The sequence below is a fragment of the Tetrao urogallus genome (genome assembly GCF_951394365.1).
Source record: "Tetrao urogallus genome assembly, chromosome: 20".
Classification (NCBI taxonomy): Eukaryota; Metazoa; Chordata; class Aves; order Galliformes; family Phasianidae; genus Tetrao; species Tetrao urogallus.
Genome location: NC_136833.1, coordinates 4,388,624 through 4,405,252, shown reverse-complemented (window position 1 = coordinate 4,405,252; position 16,629 = coordinate 4,388,624). Strand labels below are relative to the sequence as shown.

Here is a 16,629-nt window from a genome sequence, read left to right as displayed (position 1 = left end):
CGGAAGTGGCGCTCTGGGCGCCGCAGGAACGGCGGGGAGGGAGCGTGAGGCGGCGGGATGAACGCTCCTCCGGCTTTCGAGTCCTTCCTTCTCTTCGAAGGCGAGAAAAAGTGAGCAGCAACCAGGATGGCGGCCGTGGGGGGAGGACTGATGGAGGGCACCGTGCCCCTCTAGTCCCCCCCACGGCCGCCCAGGCTGTTGAATGCAGTGAAACATTGCCCTAACGGCCCCTGTGCTGTGTAGGATCACCATCAACAAGGACACCAAGGTGCCCAACGCCTGTCTGTTCACCATCAACAAGGAGGACCACACGCTGGGGAACATCATCAAGTCGTGAGCTGAGGAGGGGCTGGGGAAATTTGAGGGGAGGCTGGTTAAGAGTAATGAGGCTTTCCTTAAGCTCAGATATATATTTTAATGCAGGCTTGTTCAGTGCTGCTTTTCCTTTCCAGGCAGTTACTGAAGGACCCTCAGGTGTTGTTTGCAGGTTACAAGGTCCCACACCCCCTGGAACACAAAATCATCATCCGTGTCCAAACAACACCAGATTACAGCCCCCAGGAGGCTTTCACCAACGCCATCACAGATCTGATCAGTGAGCTGTCCCTCCTCGAGGAGAGATTCAGGGTGAGCTCATTTCTTTCCACTGCAGGAAGCTCGTGCTTTGAACCAAAGGGAGGGATGGTATATCCCAGAGGTGGTGCTGCCTTATGGCAATAAACTCATCTGAGCAGTTGCTCAGAACTTCCTTGCAAGCCAGGCTCCTCCTGAGGGTTATTTATGTGCCCTGCAGGAGTTACACGGGTGCTCTATAACAGTGCTACCAATGATTTTCTCATGATCTTGCTAGCACAGAAAACACTGTAACTAAAATCAAATTATATACGATCTGATGCTTGATTTAGTGCCTGGCAACCCTGCTTGTGACACAGGACTTAGTACTAGATGATCTTTTAGGTCCCTTCCAACCCAGCCCCCTTTTATGTATTTGCTTGGCTGCTCAGGTTTCCATGGGTGCTTACACCTTATTTTGCACTTGTTCTGGTGTTTGATATCAGACTGATGAGATTGGTGTTTAAACCGTCCTCCAGCTCAGTGACAGTTCTGTTTGTGTGCTTTACAGGTTGCCATCAAAGACAAACAGGAAGGAATCGAGTAAAATGAGCACACCAAGACTGGACTGCACTTCTGATGAAGAATGATGCGTCTGGGAGCTGAATGCTTTATTTAAACCTTCATTCATGGCAATTACTTTCCTTTTCATCCTGCTTATTTTTGGCAGCAGTATTGGGAGGGGAGGTTTGTGTCTGCCAAGTCTTGTTTGATTTGATGGCTTAATTCACTACAATGATTTTTACTTTTCTACTTGGAGCCTTAATGCCGCTATGTGCACCAGGCTGTAGCTCAATTTGACTGTACTTTGGAGATGCTAAGTGGCAGCAGCAGATCACATTCCTGGTTTTCCATTTCAAGAAATCCAGATTCTGGCAGCAGATTTGTTACTGTGTTTTATTAAGTGTTGTTTCTATAAAACAAATGCACAAATTGTGTAAACTTACAGAAAAAAGAACTGGATGACTGGATGTGTTTAACAAACTCTGTACCTTTTGCACGTAACAGCTGGTCTAGAAAACTTCATGGTTACATGGGTAACAGTCACTAATACTGCACTATTTCAAAGCATGGGAATGAAATTCTATAACAAGTAACTATGACTTCTTCCAAATTGCTGTAATGTTCACACTAGTGAGAGCAACAAGGTAAGTGAAAGTAGGGTCTGTTATCACGTTGTTTATGTAGACTTCACTCAGGTGCTCCCCATTTGCTCGAAGCTCTGGCCACTTGAGAATCTGCAAGGAGAACAGAGTTTGTGTAGAAAAGGAATGGTGTCACTGTTCCTAAAACTTGGTGAATGTTAATTATTGCAACACCTGGTTTGACAGTTGGGCCTGGGTTGTGTCTACTGCTGGAACAGAGGGCTCACATCCAACGTGGTGAAGCTGAATAGAAAGGTTGTTCCCCTGCCTGAGGGAGGCAGGTACATGCCAGTCCTACTGAAGGATTGAAGTTCAGTGCAAGAGGGACTTGATCAGAAAGGAAAAATTGAAAGCAGCTCCCCCTCACTCCTCTAGCAGCTGACTGTTGATTTGAGCATGCTTACGTTTATGGAACACGAGGTCACATCATATTTACATACAGTTAGAGCTCATGTGCCTCACAGCCTTTGTGAATGTGTCATTGTTCAGCTACCTCTATAAGGGCACAGTACTGACCCAAAACAGGAGTGTTTTCATAGGCCAGGGAAAGAATGAGCAAAAGGGAGGCAGGAACACATCCCAGAAGCTTGCCCTTCTGCAACACACGCAGTTCTGCCAAGGAGCAGCTGCTGCTGTCACCCTCTACTCATCCAGGCAGGGAAACAGTGGCTGCACACCAGACAGCAGTGCAGGAACAGCCAGGTCGTATCATTTAACCACTGTGGTTTTTTCAGAGCGGCCTTTTCCTAGGAAAAGTCAAGCTACAGCACACGAGAGCGAACAGATTTGCTTTGCAGCTCATAATCCCTGTCACAATTGTGTGTGTGTGATTTGAAGTGGCCGTGGTCACGCTCTGGAGATTGGTTTTAATTGGCCATGAATGTTAGGTAGAGAAGACAGTAGGCATGTTCTGCTGTGAAGCTGCTCAGGAGAGCTGCCCTGGGGAGGAGGGGAGCACAGCTCTGTCACAAAGGGTAAATGAGACCTACCTGTGTGGGTGGGATTCTCTTGTCTGAGTGTTTTCCCTTTGCAGAGCTCCATGCTGTGGTGTAGTTTGAGAGGTGGTATATCCACACACTTCCCTTCTCATCACCACAGAACACATGCAGTTTTGCTGTAAGACCAAAAGAAACAGCAGAAAAGCAAGAATGGAGCTGAGGGTACATTGGTCTATAAAGCTGAGCTCAAGGCAGTGCTTTATCCTCTCAACAGAGGATGCCACATTCCAGCAAAGTTATCTTTCTGGCACAAAAAAACCAATACTAAACTACCCAGCTCTGGAAAAAAAAGCCTCCATTCAGACTCCACAGTCTCATCATTTTGAAAAGTGATGCTCAGATCAGGTTTCTTTACTCTTTGTTAGTCCTACACTGCACTGGGACAGGTGCACCACACCAAGGTAAAACCCCTCTGCCTTCAGAAGTCAAGGAACAGTCTCAAGTATTTACATGCAGCAGGTGCCCATTAGCTGCACTGTGCTGCAAGTTAAGGGCTCCTGTTGCTCACGGGGGGCAGGCCTGCTACGTTCTCTCAGCCTGGGAATTAAATCCACTCCTCTGCTTTAAACAACAGGCTCCTCCAGCGAGTGGGAGACATTTGCAACTGTGAACAAGTAAACCTTGAGCAGTATGGCTGCCTCTGGTGCAGCCTTGATGCTTGCGAGTGCTGAAGGGTGCTGCCTTACCTGGGCAGGTGCTGAGTGTGAGATAGGACAAGTCTGTTGTGGACCACTCCAGTTCAGCTAGAATAACTGCAGACACTGTTCTCTGGCTTCCTTTCCCCTTACTGTCAAAAGATCGACTCCAGCTCCATAAGTATATGCATCCTGGTTTGGAGCTCTTGGAAACTAGGGAAGAAAAGTGGAAGATGATGTAAGGTGCTGAGAAGTGCTTCAAAACAGCTGGGGAAGGCAGTCCATCCAGAAAGTGGCTTTCAAGACATGGAACCTGACAGCAGCAGCAAGCACTTCCACTTCTTTTACCTTATTTCAGGATAATTGGAGGATTCAGGGGGATTCTTAGTCCCACACATGTTCCAAAACTGCAACAGGCAGAGCTATTCAGAAAGACCCACCCTAGGTCTTACAGAGCCTCCAAATTGTGGGAACTCCCAATCCTCTGCAAAGGGCTTCCAGCAGCCCTTGAACAGCAAAGGGTTCTTCCCTCCCACTTCAGCACTGCTAAGCAAGGTGTGCTGTGTTGAGTCCGTCTTTTTTCCAGCTCTGCTCAGATGTGACTCCATACCTCATCTTTACACAAAGATAAGCGAGTCTAGAAGGAAACTCCATTGAGCACAGCACTCCAGAATCTACAGCAGATGCAGTCACACCCCATTTACTTCCTCTGCGTTGTCCTTCACACCGAGGTACCTCACCTCTTGTGGATCTGGCTGTCGTGTTTATACTCACCTACAACATCATCATTCAGAAAAGCCAAACCGTCAACCCTGTGAGATGCTGACATTTCTCCCTCCTCATCAGGAAATTTGAATGAGGCTTCAAAAGGCCTGGGGAAGGAAGAGTGAAATAATTCAGGCCCTGAATGAGCAGCACTGAAAATGTGCTTAGATACAGAACCCAAGAAATGGAAATCCACGTTAGTCTCATTCCAGATAAAGCAGATTAATCCCCACTTGAAATTAATTTTTGAGATACCTGGACTTTTTAATTTCCAGGAGCCTGCTTGCTTCAGGGACTGCTATTTTACTCCCTTTAAGTTTAGTGAGCCATGCTGCATTCCTGGCACAGACCTCCATATGAAACAAAGCTAGGACTACTTCTGTTGTTACAGAAAGCAACTATTGCTCTCACCTGCTTTTCTCTTCCTTCTCCAGTTTGATATTCCACGTAAAGCAGCCTTCTTCACAGCCAGCCAGCAGGTACTGCTCTGGGCAGGTGGGCACCAGGGCAATCCGTAAGGGCACAGACAAACATTCCAGTACCAGCAGCTGGCTAAAAAGAGAACAGTGAAGTGGTGCTGCAAAGCAATAGCTAGAGCCTCCTAGACTGGCCACATCTGGTATATTGTACCTTTACCTTGCTTTGAAATTGTAGTCACAGTCTGGAATTCCAATATCCCACAGCACAATTCGCTTGTCATAGGATGCAGCTGTAGGACACAGAAGAGGCAGGCAGTGACACTGCTGCTCGTTTGGTTCTTCTCATGCTAGCTGGCAATTCTACCTGTCAGGAGCTGTAACACTAAGCCTGGGGCATCACAGAGCTCACTAAAGTACAGCAGCAGTCATTGAGGATCCCAGCTAAACACCACCTCACAGACATTGTCAGACATTCAGTCATTTGCATTCTTGTGCTCTAAGAGGAGCAGACAAAAGGAAAGTTTGGTTCCTGGTGTCTGTTACCAAGTTGTGGCTTCATGAGAACATTAATTAGCACTCATTCAAGTTCCCATTTCTGGCAGTGGGTTCCTGTGGAGCCTACAGTCCCTACTCTCAGACAGATTCCGCTGTATTCCACACGTTTGTGTTTGCATCCACAGTAGCTCCCATTGGGAAAGTTAGGGACAGATTTAAAATAAAAGACTCTTACTGTCTCTGTCACCCAGCTGACTGAGTGGCAGCAGTAACAAGGCCAAGAGAGTATTTTCAGTGATCAGAATGCCAATCAATTAGCATTAACTCAAACAAGTTAGTGTCTTGTCCTCAAGCTTGCAGACATAATTTATTACAAGAGATTTTTATTAAATAAAAAAAAGCCTGAGCAACTCTGTCAAGCTCATCAACCCTGCACTAAGCATTACAGGGATGTGCTAGCTACTTCCCAATCTCTTTAGGTTTCTGCTTTTTACACTGTTGAGCTTACTCTTGTGAAGTACCCACTGCAGCTGCCCATGTTTTAAAGACATTCCACTTGTAATGGTTGGTGTAGCACTCTAACCACTCCAGGATGTGAGCAATTGTAAGCAAGAGGGACAATGTGCTGTGGGGTGCAGGTGTGGTCTGAATGTCCCTGTAACAGCTTACTTTACAGACCCAACAATGCAGCTGCAATTTGTAACAGATGGTTCATTTCCCACCGCTCCTTAAGCCTTCATCTCAGCAGCCCTGCCTGCTGCAGCTCACTTCCACCTCAGGACCCAGATAGAAATTTCTGACGAGGCACAGATTTTCATTTATTTCAAAGCAATTAAGTGCACTGCTTTGCTCATTAGAACAACAAAACCCAACAGGCCACGACATGCTGCAATGTCCCTCTTGCCATGCTTGATGAGAGCCCTGCTAGCTGGCTGCCTGGCCCCCAGCAGCCGTTCTGCCTGTCATTCTTCTTACCCGTCCCTGCGGAACGAATCCTACACTGAACTGTTTGTGGCTAGTGTGTGGCAGCCACCCTGAGAGCCAGCACAGCAGAGAGCTACCAAGTGAGAAACTGGAGCTGCTGCACCTCAGCTAAGGAATAAGACTCTGTCTGAAACAACTTGCCCGTGCTGTGTTCTAATGCCATCCAAAAGGAACTCCCTGCATTCACCTGTCCGTACTGATGCCTGTGTGGTCCCAGTAAGCACTCAGTTTCCCATACCTGCTTGCAAGGTGACAGTTCCCCTTGTGAAGGAAGCCCAACCTTTTCCAGATTAGGTGCTGAAGCTAAGATTCTGAACTACTGACTTACTGAAGAGGTGAGTTTCTTGAGTCGGGCTGAAGCAGACGGTGGCAATGGGCTTTTTATGAGCCTTTATTTCTCCATAGCAGAAGTCAGCTGCCACATGAATCAGTTTGACAATCCCTCTCCTCCCTGCAGCTGCCAAGATGTTATGAGATTTCTTCCGACTGTCACTGATCACCATTGGGAGAGTTGTCCATGCAACACTGAAGAACTCCTAGGACAGAAAGAAACAGAGAACAGCATGAAAGAGAGTCAGCAGGAAGGCTGTTAGCTCAGATGTAACAGCTGCCATGGAGCAATCCAGGTGAGCTGACACGACCATTCAGGCATAAGCACTGCGTTTCAGAACACCTTCGGAAGAACAAAACCTATCAAAACAGGGTGTTTATTAGTCTATGCTGTCAAGCTTCCTTAGCAGCCTGGATACACACACACACTTATGCCTCTCTGGGGGGAAAAAAAAAAAAAAAAAAAAAAGCATAAAACTGATTAAAAAAGAAAAAGAAAACAAACCAGGCTAGAAGAACTAGCAGGAAATATTTACTACCCATCTTTTAAGACCTGCCCACAGTAATGCTTGCAACCTTCTTTCAGAATTGTTTACAATTTTATCTATGGAATTAAAAAGGATTATGGAATTTCCATTTAATGCTTATCGTTCACATCTGCAACCCACCTCTGTAGCCACCTTATACTTCTTCAGCACCACCCCTGTTTCACAGTCGATCAGACAGACAGACTCCCCTCCACACGTCGCCACAGTTCTTGAACAACTCACAATGGGATCTGAAAGATGAAAAGAGAAGGTGAGAAGTTCACAGATAACACATGAAGACTGCCCACGGCCTGGTGCTCTCCCAGACTCCTGTTTTCAAAGGCAAAATATGTACACAAATCTCTTCCTGACAACAGAGATTACAGCTTGATGAAGCTGGGGGTCTAACACATGGGTTCTGCTGGGATTCCAGAGCCAGGGGGTTCAGGGAATCCTGCAAACCTCTTTAAGAGCTCACCTTTCCTGGGTGCACAGTCCAGCAATGGCTCGAAGACACAGGACCAGAGCTGCGTTTTAAAATCCTCGCGGCTGTTGCCTTTACTGTGACACTGGAGAAAATGCAATGGCTCTACACTGATATCCTCCTACAATAAACCATCCACATTTAGAAAATTAATTCCCCCTAACAGCAGTTTGTGACTGCCGTGGGAGAACCCTCTACCAAACACAGCAATCTGAGTTAAACCAGAGTATTTTTCAGCCCTCCTGGGCAGGAGAGATTAAGATGCCACTGATGCTCGAGACCCCTGAAAAAGAAACTGGAAAAGGTGTGCCCTGCAGACCCCAGCATGGAACTTTCTTTTCTCGTGTAGAGAAACGTGAAAAACCCTTTTAAAACCCCACTGATAAGAGCTGAGAGGGAAACGCTTTCCCCCATGCAGCCATTAGCTTGACCTGACAGCAAGTCATGCCAGTCCCATTTCTAAGAACAGGCTTTCAGAGCACCACCTCAGAGTGCTGGTCCATCCACTCCTTGCAGAGAATTCACTGTCTCCAAAGGGGGGCCTTCCCTGAAATTTCAGAGATTTAAAACAAAACACAGAATAAAACTGTAACTTACAATATACCTGGCCAGTCACAAGCTCCAAGATATGCAGAGCTCTGCTGACATCTCAGTGCAGCTCCTCCCACTAAACCAAGAGGTTGAAAACCTGTCCCCAGGGGGGGATAAACATACCTTGGCCTTGGAGTTCTTCACTGGGGTCAAGTTAACAACCCCGTTGTCCTGTTCCTGGCTTTTCTGTTCTCCTGGCAGCTGGCTGGATCTTCTATTGCTTTGCCCTTTGGGAATCTTCTCTCCATTCTTATGTGTTCCTTCATCTCCCTGCTCAGGGGTTGCCTCTTTGGCTGGCTCATTCGATGCTCTTGCTTTATCAGGAGCTGAATCATCCTCCTCTTGACTGGAATTTCTGGGATTAGGTACCGTCTCCTCAGTCTTTGCCTGGGACCTGGACTTCTTCCTTCCAAAACGTGATTTTGAACGATTTCTTTTCCTCTTTCTGGGAGTTACCGTAACCTGTAAGACATGCTGTCAGTTTCTGCAGAAGCTTCCCCAAGATGTGCAGATGGTTTGCAAGTAAGAAAGAGCCTTGATTCAAATCCCAGTACCCTCCTGGAGTCATAGACTGGGTTCCAAAAATCAGGCAGCTCAGACTCTCAGAGTTCCTAGAGGCAGAAGCTAATGACAGCCCGATTTGCAATTCATTTCTCCTGCCCCAGTTACTCGTGATTTACATACATGGAAAAACAAATCTGGCCCATGGCCTGAGAAGATTCAGTCTGCAGCTGTTCCAAAGAGGGCCAGCACCATCTCAGCCTGCCATGTCAGCCCAGTTCTCTCATCAGAAATATTGCTTCCCCAAAGGATGGGTGGAGTGGGTTGGTTTATACTCATGAAATCTTTTGGGCTTCCTATGAATGGAACAGCTCTGTCTTCTTGAATAGTAACCCAACCTTCTTATTGCTGGGATGGCTTCAATCTGGCTATAAAGAAGTCCCAGTTGTGGAACACAGCCTGAGGCTGCCCCTACAGTCAGCACAGGGTCACTAAAGGAAACTGACAAGCATTACTGAATTTGCTAAAATCTAATTTAAAAAGAAAAGTGAATCATTAATGTAAATCACCTACCTTAGCCTCCTCCTCTGCAGCTTCCTTGGAGCTTTCTGCACTTTCTTCCTCATTCTCATCCATGTTTTCTTCTGTTTCAGTATCTGTGTTTAACTCCAGACCCAGCGAGCAAGTCAGAAACTCTTCTGCAATCATTTTCACCTTATAAACAAATACGTTGATAGATACAAAAGAAAGACAATAAGAAACCACAGCCAAACTCTGATATGCCATGACAAGAGTTGGTCTGCTGGGCTTTTAAGTATGTTCTTCCCCCCTATTCTACATGAATTTCACAAGGTTATTTCACTGATCATACTGAAATGTGCAGGCTGGTGCACCAGCACCACGCCTCTCTGATCAACCATACAAATCGTGTGGATGCTGCAAACTGCCCAGGACAGACCAGAATCTGCAGATCTGCACTGCAAATGAGTGACTACAATGACTTCTGCAGATGATCACCACCCTGCAGTGCATCACACTGCCAGCTGGAGTGGACTGTTCACCTCCACACACAACATCATCAGTGGCAGCCTGCATTGCTGACTGTGTCTGCACTACTTGATCCAAGAACTTCACTCTGTCACGGACTTCCAAGATACAAAACAACATCCCAGCAGTAAAACAAGACAAAGGAGTGATGGAAGCTGATGCACATACAACCCTGTGTTATAGATGAAATGGTAGCTTTCCTCACTAGGAGCAACTACAGTTCTGTCATTACCTTTTCTCCTTTCATACAGCTTCCTTGATGGAAGCCACAAAATTAAAGGCTGCCATTAAAGTGATCTGCAGTTTGTAAAATTAAGTACTAGGAATACCATAGTCTTGTTAATTAGTACAACTGTCATTATTGTTTATGAATTAAAAACCGATGTCTAATGACAATCATTGCATCTTGGTGCACACTTTGCATTGGTGCTCCTGTAACTGCTTAACAAAACAACGAGAAAAAGAAAAGATACCATCCTCCTGAAAGAGTCCTCTGAGCCCAAATCCACACAGTACTTCAATCAGAGCTGTTCAGGATCAGGCTGCAGAGCCCTTGCCAGAAGAAAAGAGTGTCAATGAAAAGCAGCTCACCCGCCAGCGGGTGAATTCACTCAGGGAGCTGGGTCCATACACAACATTAGTCTGAACTGACTTCAGGAACTTTTTCTTGATGGACTTCACTTGCTCAGCTGTGTACTTCTCAGGAAGTTGGTCACGGAAGAATTCTTCCCAGTGAGCAGTAACCTAGACAGAAAGACTGGGCTTACTCAACAGTGTACTACAGAAAACTAAAGCACAACAGTACTTGTAAAAACATTTCAGCTGTTAACCCTGTGGCTCCACTATACACATGATGGCACTTACTCGATTTATTTGATCAGCACTTGAAGCACAACTTCAGTGCAAACAAAATCCAGTCCCTCAGATCCAAGTTTGTGTGGCAAAGAACATGAACTCAGACCAATGCCTGATTTCGTGCTTCTAGATTCACAGCAAGTGCTCTTAAGAAGTCTCACACCATGCTTCACTGCCAGAATGCACCTGACAGGTAACTATAACAGCTACGTGACAATGGGCATCTTTGAGTTTTCTTGCCGTTCAAGTGTTGCACAAGCACAGCACACACACCACCACTATTTGTAAATCCAGATATCTGGGCTCCAAAAGGCTTCTGAACCTTGGGTACAATGAAGGGAGAATTTGTCATGAGCTGAATGACCACGTATGCAAGTGAGAGAACCATTCCAGGCACGCAGAGCAAAAGAACAAACAAGTCCTTGTTCCTGGAGCGTGCTGGGAGAATCAAGATTACCCTGAGCCTGGTTTTGAACTCCCATTCCTGGGGCCACGACAAGTAACATCAACTAGATGGAGAGGCGCGCGCAGCTGGTAAGGAAGCACTCAGTTTCTTCCATATTTGCATGGCAACTGAGTGACCTAGAAACTGGAGGCTCAAACACAGCCCTCGCTGCTCCTGCCCCTGTGGAGCATTCATGACAAATCCTCTTTGCTAGACAAGAATTCTCTGGCTGTCAGTTCCTGCCAGTTTTGCAGCCTAGTACTCCAACAGAGTCAGCACTATGGAAATGCAGAATGTCCTCACACTGATTGAAACTGAAGGTAGAAGTGGCAACAAATGCAAGCAGTGACCAGAGAAAGCAGTAATGAGGCATTTAAAGTACATCCCATACTGTGGCACGGTATTTAGTTACTTTGCAGGTGTTCAGAAGTGAAGAAAATACTGCCCATCTTACCTTGCTGGTCAGCTTACGGCTATTGACACGCCTCACGTGATTAGCCAGCTTGGTTATGTCCTTGCCATTGAGCAGCCGAAGATTTTGCAAAAGAAACATCACTTTATAATCATCATTGAGCTAGAAAGACAGCAGAGTTACAAAAATTGTACACATGGTGGTTGCTTCAGTTCATTTATTGCTTATTAAAATACAAGCCAAGGAAGAGCAGAACGTATTTATGTGAGAAAGCATACTCCATAAAATCTTCTCAGCGTTTCTGACCCAAATAACTTTCACTTGTAAATTAGGATTCCTCTGTAAGTTGGGATCTTCAGCAATGCAGACAAGTGCCTCGCACTTCTGCAGTACTTGACACCAACACAAGGTGGTGGTGGTGGTGAAACTGGCCTCTGACCTGCCTGCAAGGCAGGGCACTCTGTTCACATCCTGCAGAGTAAAAGCACTGAGTGCTTTCTAAGGTGCCCTCACTTGTTGCCTAAGAGTAACACATGAGAACTAGGTACAATTGCTGTTTATTTCCCCCTCTACGTAATATTTGTAAGAATGGGAAATAACTCACTGTGAGGTACACATTGTTCTCGTAATTTAGCTCTTCAAGCAGAGGGAACTGTTTCAGAGCAGTGACATCTTCCAGCTGGTTGTTGTTGCAGTTGAGGACACGCAGATCAGGCAGGGTTAGACTGTTGGGAAATTTGTCCAATAAATTATCAGAGAGATCCAGTTTCTGTAGATGCCTCAGACGTGAAAACAAACGTGGATCTAAGTCCCCAGTCTTCAGCTGCAGCTTGGACAGGCTGAAAGGAAAAGAGAACATCAGCTACCTGCATTTCAGTGCAAAACGAGTGCTGACCTTTACAGGGTACGAGGCCACATCTTGGGACACCCCTCAGTCTGGTTTGAGAAGGGAAAAAGCAGCCATCCTCAGTGAGAAACTGAAAACTGTGTATTACAGGAAGGATGGTGCAGGGTTGATTAGCCCATTTAGCTGAAGCCCACAGGGAACTTCCAGCACTGTCAGCCAGGGTCTCCTGAGGACCTAAGCCTGAGTTCCTCTAACAAACAGAATCTCCACCTATAATGATTAGTAAATAAAGGGCCATACACAGAAAATGCAAATAAATCAGGTACGTGAACTTAGAAAGCAAGATCACTTCCCACTCCTCATCTCAGAAGCCTAACCAGCCAAAGTATGCACAAAAAGCTGAAAATCCTGCAAGACTGAGTGTGACTGCTGTTGTGACTCCAAGCAGCAGCATCACTTGGGGCTGGGAACAGACAAGGACTGGGAGAGACTCAGCACAGCGCTCCCCAAATGGACTTTCAGAAATATTACCCTTCAAAATCATGGCATGTAGCTGCATGGAAAAACTACTTCTAGAAATTCACTGCTTCTGCCACCTGAACACCACCTTGTTACCCAGATTCCTGCAACCCACACTCTATGGATAAATTTTCAAGTTTTTCCCTGAAAACAATTATTTCAGCAAAAGACAAACTAAGAGAAGTTATTTGTACGTACATATGAAACACAGAGCTCCTCCATCAGCAACAAAAACAACACAGACACCTGCCAGAAATCAGCTAGATGAGTCACTTGGAGTGACCAGTTCTCAATTTAAAAAACATCCCACTGTTATTTACCACTTGGAAAGTCATTTATTACTTTCAGTGACCTCTGAGAGAGTCTGAGCAATAAAACTGCTTTAGAGGCTGCTAAGCATGTCAGCTCACTCTCCCTTTCTGCAGTGTTGCAGATAGTAATATAATTGGATTTAGAGCAAAGTGATGGAGGGGAAAATAAAGGGAATGGACATAATGCCAAAACATTAAGAAAATCCTGTAGATCCAGACCAGAAGCACTGCTCCTATTTACACTGAGCAACTGCTACCAAAGACAGAAGTGGTTTCTGAGGAAGGAAGGAACACCTCTTAGCATTAGGAAATCAGAACCCAGGAAACATATATGGTGAAGAGAGGCAGTAATTGTGGCAGCTCACTGCTCCTGCACTGAGAACACCATCTCTAATTCTAGGCTTTGTCATGATTTCTCTTATTTCAGTAGAAATGCCTGGAAGGAGGATTACCCGTGCTGAATTCATCTGGAATTTTCCACAGGCCTGCTTGCACTTACTTCAGTGTCTCTATCTTTCGGAGCCTCGTGGATTTCGGAACCGCTCTTTCCAAAAGAAGCTCTGTAGTAATTTTTGACATGTTTATCTTCGTCCTCCAGCTGCAATCACCAAGCAGCTGTAAGAACTCTTCTCGTAGCCCCCCTGGGAAAACAAACAGGGATAAGAAGAAATCCTTTGCGACCGACTCCAAAGGGGAGAAAAAAACGTGATGAGGTCGGCTACTGCTTCTGCTGCTGTGTTTGAAGCGCTCTTTTTCTACGGCTGAGATGAGAACAGTGGGGCTACTCACTAAGGTGGGCGCACACCCCGAACGAGCCCACCCAGCCCGTCCCAAAAGCTCGCTCCGCGAGCCACAGGCTGGCTGCAGATGAGCTGCGTGCACCGCGAGGGCTCTCGGCGTCAAGGGCTGTGCAGTGCAGCCAGGCTCTGGCCCGAGGACGGCCCCACAGCAGGGCTTAGGATAAGCTCACCTGCAGCAGCCGCGTCCTCTGGGGGAGGCGATACAGAACGCAGAGCTGCCCACACGGCCGGACTCCTTGCCGGCAGCCTCCGCGTTCCTCAAACTCGGGATTAATGACCACCCATAGCAACACCCGCCGCTCGGTACGGCCGTTTCTTCGCCGGGCCGCCCTTAATGTAAGCAACTTCTACCTGCACCCGGCACAAAGCTCTGCCCTGCCGGCCCCGAGCCGCGTCCCCCCACCCCTCCGCACACAACAGGCGCCGGACGCTCGGCACTCAGTGCTTCGAACGGGGCTGCGGCACGGCCTCGAGGAGGGAAACAAAAAGGCTGCACCCGAACGCGGCGGCAGAGCGGCGGCAGGTCGCCCCGGGCCCGGCCCGGCCGCGTCGCGCTGCGGGCACGAGTCCCGCGCCAGGAAGCGCTCGGGAACAGCGGGGCCCCCCGTTCCGCTCCGCCCGGTGCCCCGCGACGCCCCGCCGCGCCGCGGCCCGGAGCGCCCCCGGCTGCGCGCGGCACTACAGCTCCCAGCAGCCCCCGCGGCGCACAGCAGCGCTACGGGCCCCGGCGGCGCCGCGAGGCATGCCGGGAGAGCGAGGCCGCCCCCGGCCCGGCCGCGCGGCCTGCACCGAGCCCGCGTGCCGCCCCTCACCTGCAGCGGGCCGGGCCGCGAGGGCGGGCAGGGGGAGAGAACGGCCGCGTCCCGCGCTCAGCCGGGCGGATGGAGGAAGAAGAGGAGGAGGCGACGGCGAGCGGAGGCGCGGGGCCGAGCTGCGGCTGCAAGGGGATCCGCTCCTGTCTGCTCTGCGAGGGGCCCGCGCAGGCCGCTCCGCCCACACAGGTAGCGGGGAGGGGGCGGCGGGGCGGGGCCGGCGGGGGGCGGGGCGGCACGCGGTCCTTCAGAACGTGCGGGACCCCCGCGATGGGCGCGCATCGCTGAGGGCGGCGCGACGGCGCTGCGCCCCGGACGGCGTCAGCTGCGTTCCAGCATCGCTGCGGGACGGAGACGGTACTACAGGGACGGGCTGTGCTCAGCATCCTTCGCACCTCCGCGGGCCGGGCAGACGGTTTCCACGTTGAGGTTTTGGGGTAATGAAGGGAAACGGCTCGTTATGAGAGCTTCCCCCCTCACGTGTTTGTCATCTCTTGTTATTTCCGCAGGGGGAGGATAATTTCACTTACTGTCCGGCAACGGGCTTAGCTGAAGGCAATGAGTGCTCCCCATTTGCTGGCTGGGCATTTCCGTTCCCAGGGGTGTTTTTGGCGGAGGAGTTCATTAGCGAGGATGAAGAAGTGGAGGTGGTTGAACTGATGGACAGGGATGAATGGAAGCCCTCGCAGTCTGGTCGAAAGAAGCAGGTTTGGCTTTACAAGCACATTTCTTCTTAGATCCCTCTGCATTTCAAACCCAATCCGCTTACATATTTCATTAACAGCTCTTCTTTGGGAACTTTCTCTGAAATCAATTTCAAGAATGATTTCTGATTAAAATCAGCTGCTCGCAGAAGCAAATTCCAGTTGCGCATTCAGGCATTAATCATAGAATGGCCTGGGTTGAAAAGGACCACGGTGCTCATCTTGTTCCAACCCCCTGCTACGTGCAGGGTTGCCAACCACCAGACCAGGCTGCCCAGAGCCACATTCAGCCTGGCCTTGAATGCCTCCAGGGATGGGGCATCCACAGCCTCTCTGGGAGAGTTCACACATTTTTAGGTGAGAGAAGTAAGGGTTTTTTTGTTTTTCTTTTTGCTTGCCAGCTAAGAAACCTAATTCCAGAGAGATTAATGTAGCCTGTCCAAGTCAGCTCCTCAGGGAAGCGATGCAGTCAACATCCCTGGAGGTTTTCCAGAAAAGGGCAGATGTGGCAGTGAGGAACACGGCTCAGTGGGCATGGTGGGGATGGGCTGATGGTTGGACTTAGTGGTCTCAGAGCTCTTTTCCAACCTTAATGGTTCTGTGATTTTGGAAACTGGTGAGGAGCTGCTGGAAGAGAACAGAACTCAAAAGCCTTGACCCCATAGGGATCGTAGCCTGGGGTCTTGTCCCAGGTTTTCCTTTAATGCTGTCTTTTTTTCCCCCTCTTCCAACAGGATTATGGACCCAAAGTGAACTTCAAGAAACAGAGGTTGAAAGCTGGTGGCTTTACTGGCTTGCCAAGTTTTAGTAAAAAGATTGTGGCACAGATGGAGGCCTGCTCTGTGCTAGGTGGCTTCATGCCTGTTGAACAATGCAATCTGGACTACAGGCCAGAAAGAGGTTCTGCCATTGACCCACATTTTGATGATTGGTGGCTGTGGGGAGAACGTCTGGTTAGCTTAAACTTGCTCTCAAAAACTGTGCTGTCCATGTCTTGTGATTCAGAGGACAGCATCCAATTATTTCCTACTTTCAGTAATGAAAACAGGGAATTAAATCCCCCTGGATCTCTTACACGAACGTCACCATGTGAGAATTCAGGCAAACAGGGAAGCAGCTGCCTTTTATCCCCAAGGCTCGTCCCAAGTAAGGAAGTGACTGTTACCATTCGCTTACCCAGGAGATCTCTGGTGGTGCTGTATGGTGAGGCTCGCTACAAGTGGAAGCACGCCATTCACCGCAGGCATATCGAGCATCGGCGAGTGTGTGTCACGTTCAGAGAGCTGTCTGCAGAGTTCAGGGCTGGAGGAAGGCGTGAGGAGCTGGGCAGAGAACTGCTGGAGAGAGCTCTTTCCTTTCAAGGGACACCGGTGTGATCAGCAAAGGGCTGC

General features: G+C 48.4%; 3 protein-coding genes across 4 annotated transcripts; 2 read left to right on the top strand and 1 right to left on the bottom strand.

The window, feature by feature from the left end:
• Positions 1-57: 57 nt before the first annotated feature.
• POLR2J (RNA polymerase II subunit J) lies at positions 58-1,159 on the top strand (the record flags this gene model as incomplete). Of its 2 annotated transcripts, XM_079545062.1 has the most annotated exons (4): positions 58-110; positions 244-333; positions 453-627; positions 1,124-1,159. In XM_079545062.1, the coding sequence occupies 4 exons, from the start codon at positions 58-60 to the stop codon at positions 1,157-1,159; spliced, it is 354 nt and encodes a 117-aa protein (XP_079401188.1). The 2 variants fall into 2 exon arrangements, with proteins under 2 accessions (XP_079401188.1, XP_079401189.1); XM_079545063.1 differs by lacking the exon at positions 244-333.
• Positions 1,160-1,709: 550 nt separating this feature from the next.
• Positions 1,710-13,501, bottom strand: LRWD1 (leucine rich repeats and WD repeat domain containing 1; the record flags this gene model as incomplete). The annotated part of the gene is made up of 15 exons (XM_079545050.1): positions 1,710-1,850; positions 2,747-2,871; positions 3,442-3,603; positions 4,165-4,262; positions 4,567-4,707; positions 4,792-4,864; positions 6,382-6,589; positions 7,052-7,161; positions 7,389-7,515; positions 8,109-8,447; positions 9,060-9,200; positions 10,125-10,277; positions 11,288-11,407; positions 11,850-12,084; positions 13,422-13,501. 15 exons carry the CDS (start codon positions 13,499-13,501, stop codon positions 1,710-1,712), a joined length of 2,253 nt encoding a protein of 750 aa, XP_079401176.1.
• Positions 13,502-14,464: 963 nt separating this feature from the next.
• ALKBH4 (alkB homolog 4, lysine demethylase) lies at positions 14,465-16,614 on the top strand (the record flags this gene model as incomplete). Its single annotated transcript, XM_079545270.1, is given in 4 exon segments — positions 14,465-14,632; positions 14,634-14,723; positions 15,044-15,241; positions 15,973-16,614. Coding segments are annotated over 4 exon segments (1,098 nt in total).
• Positions 16,615-16,629: the final 15 nt, after the last annotated feature.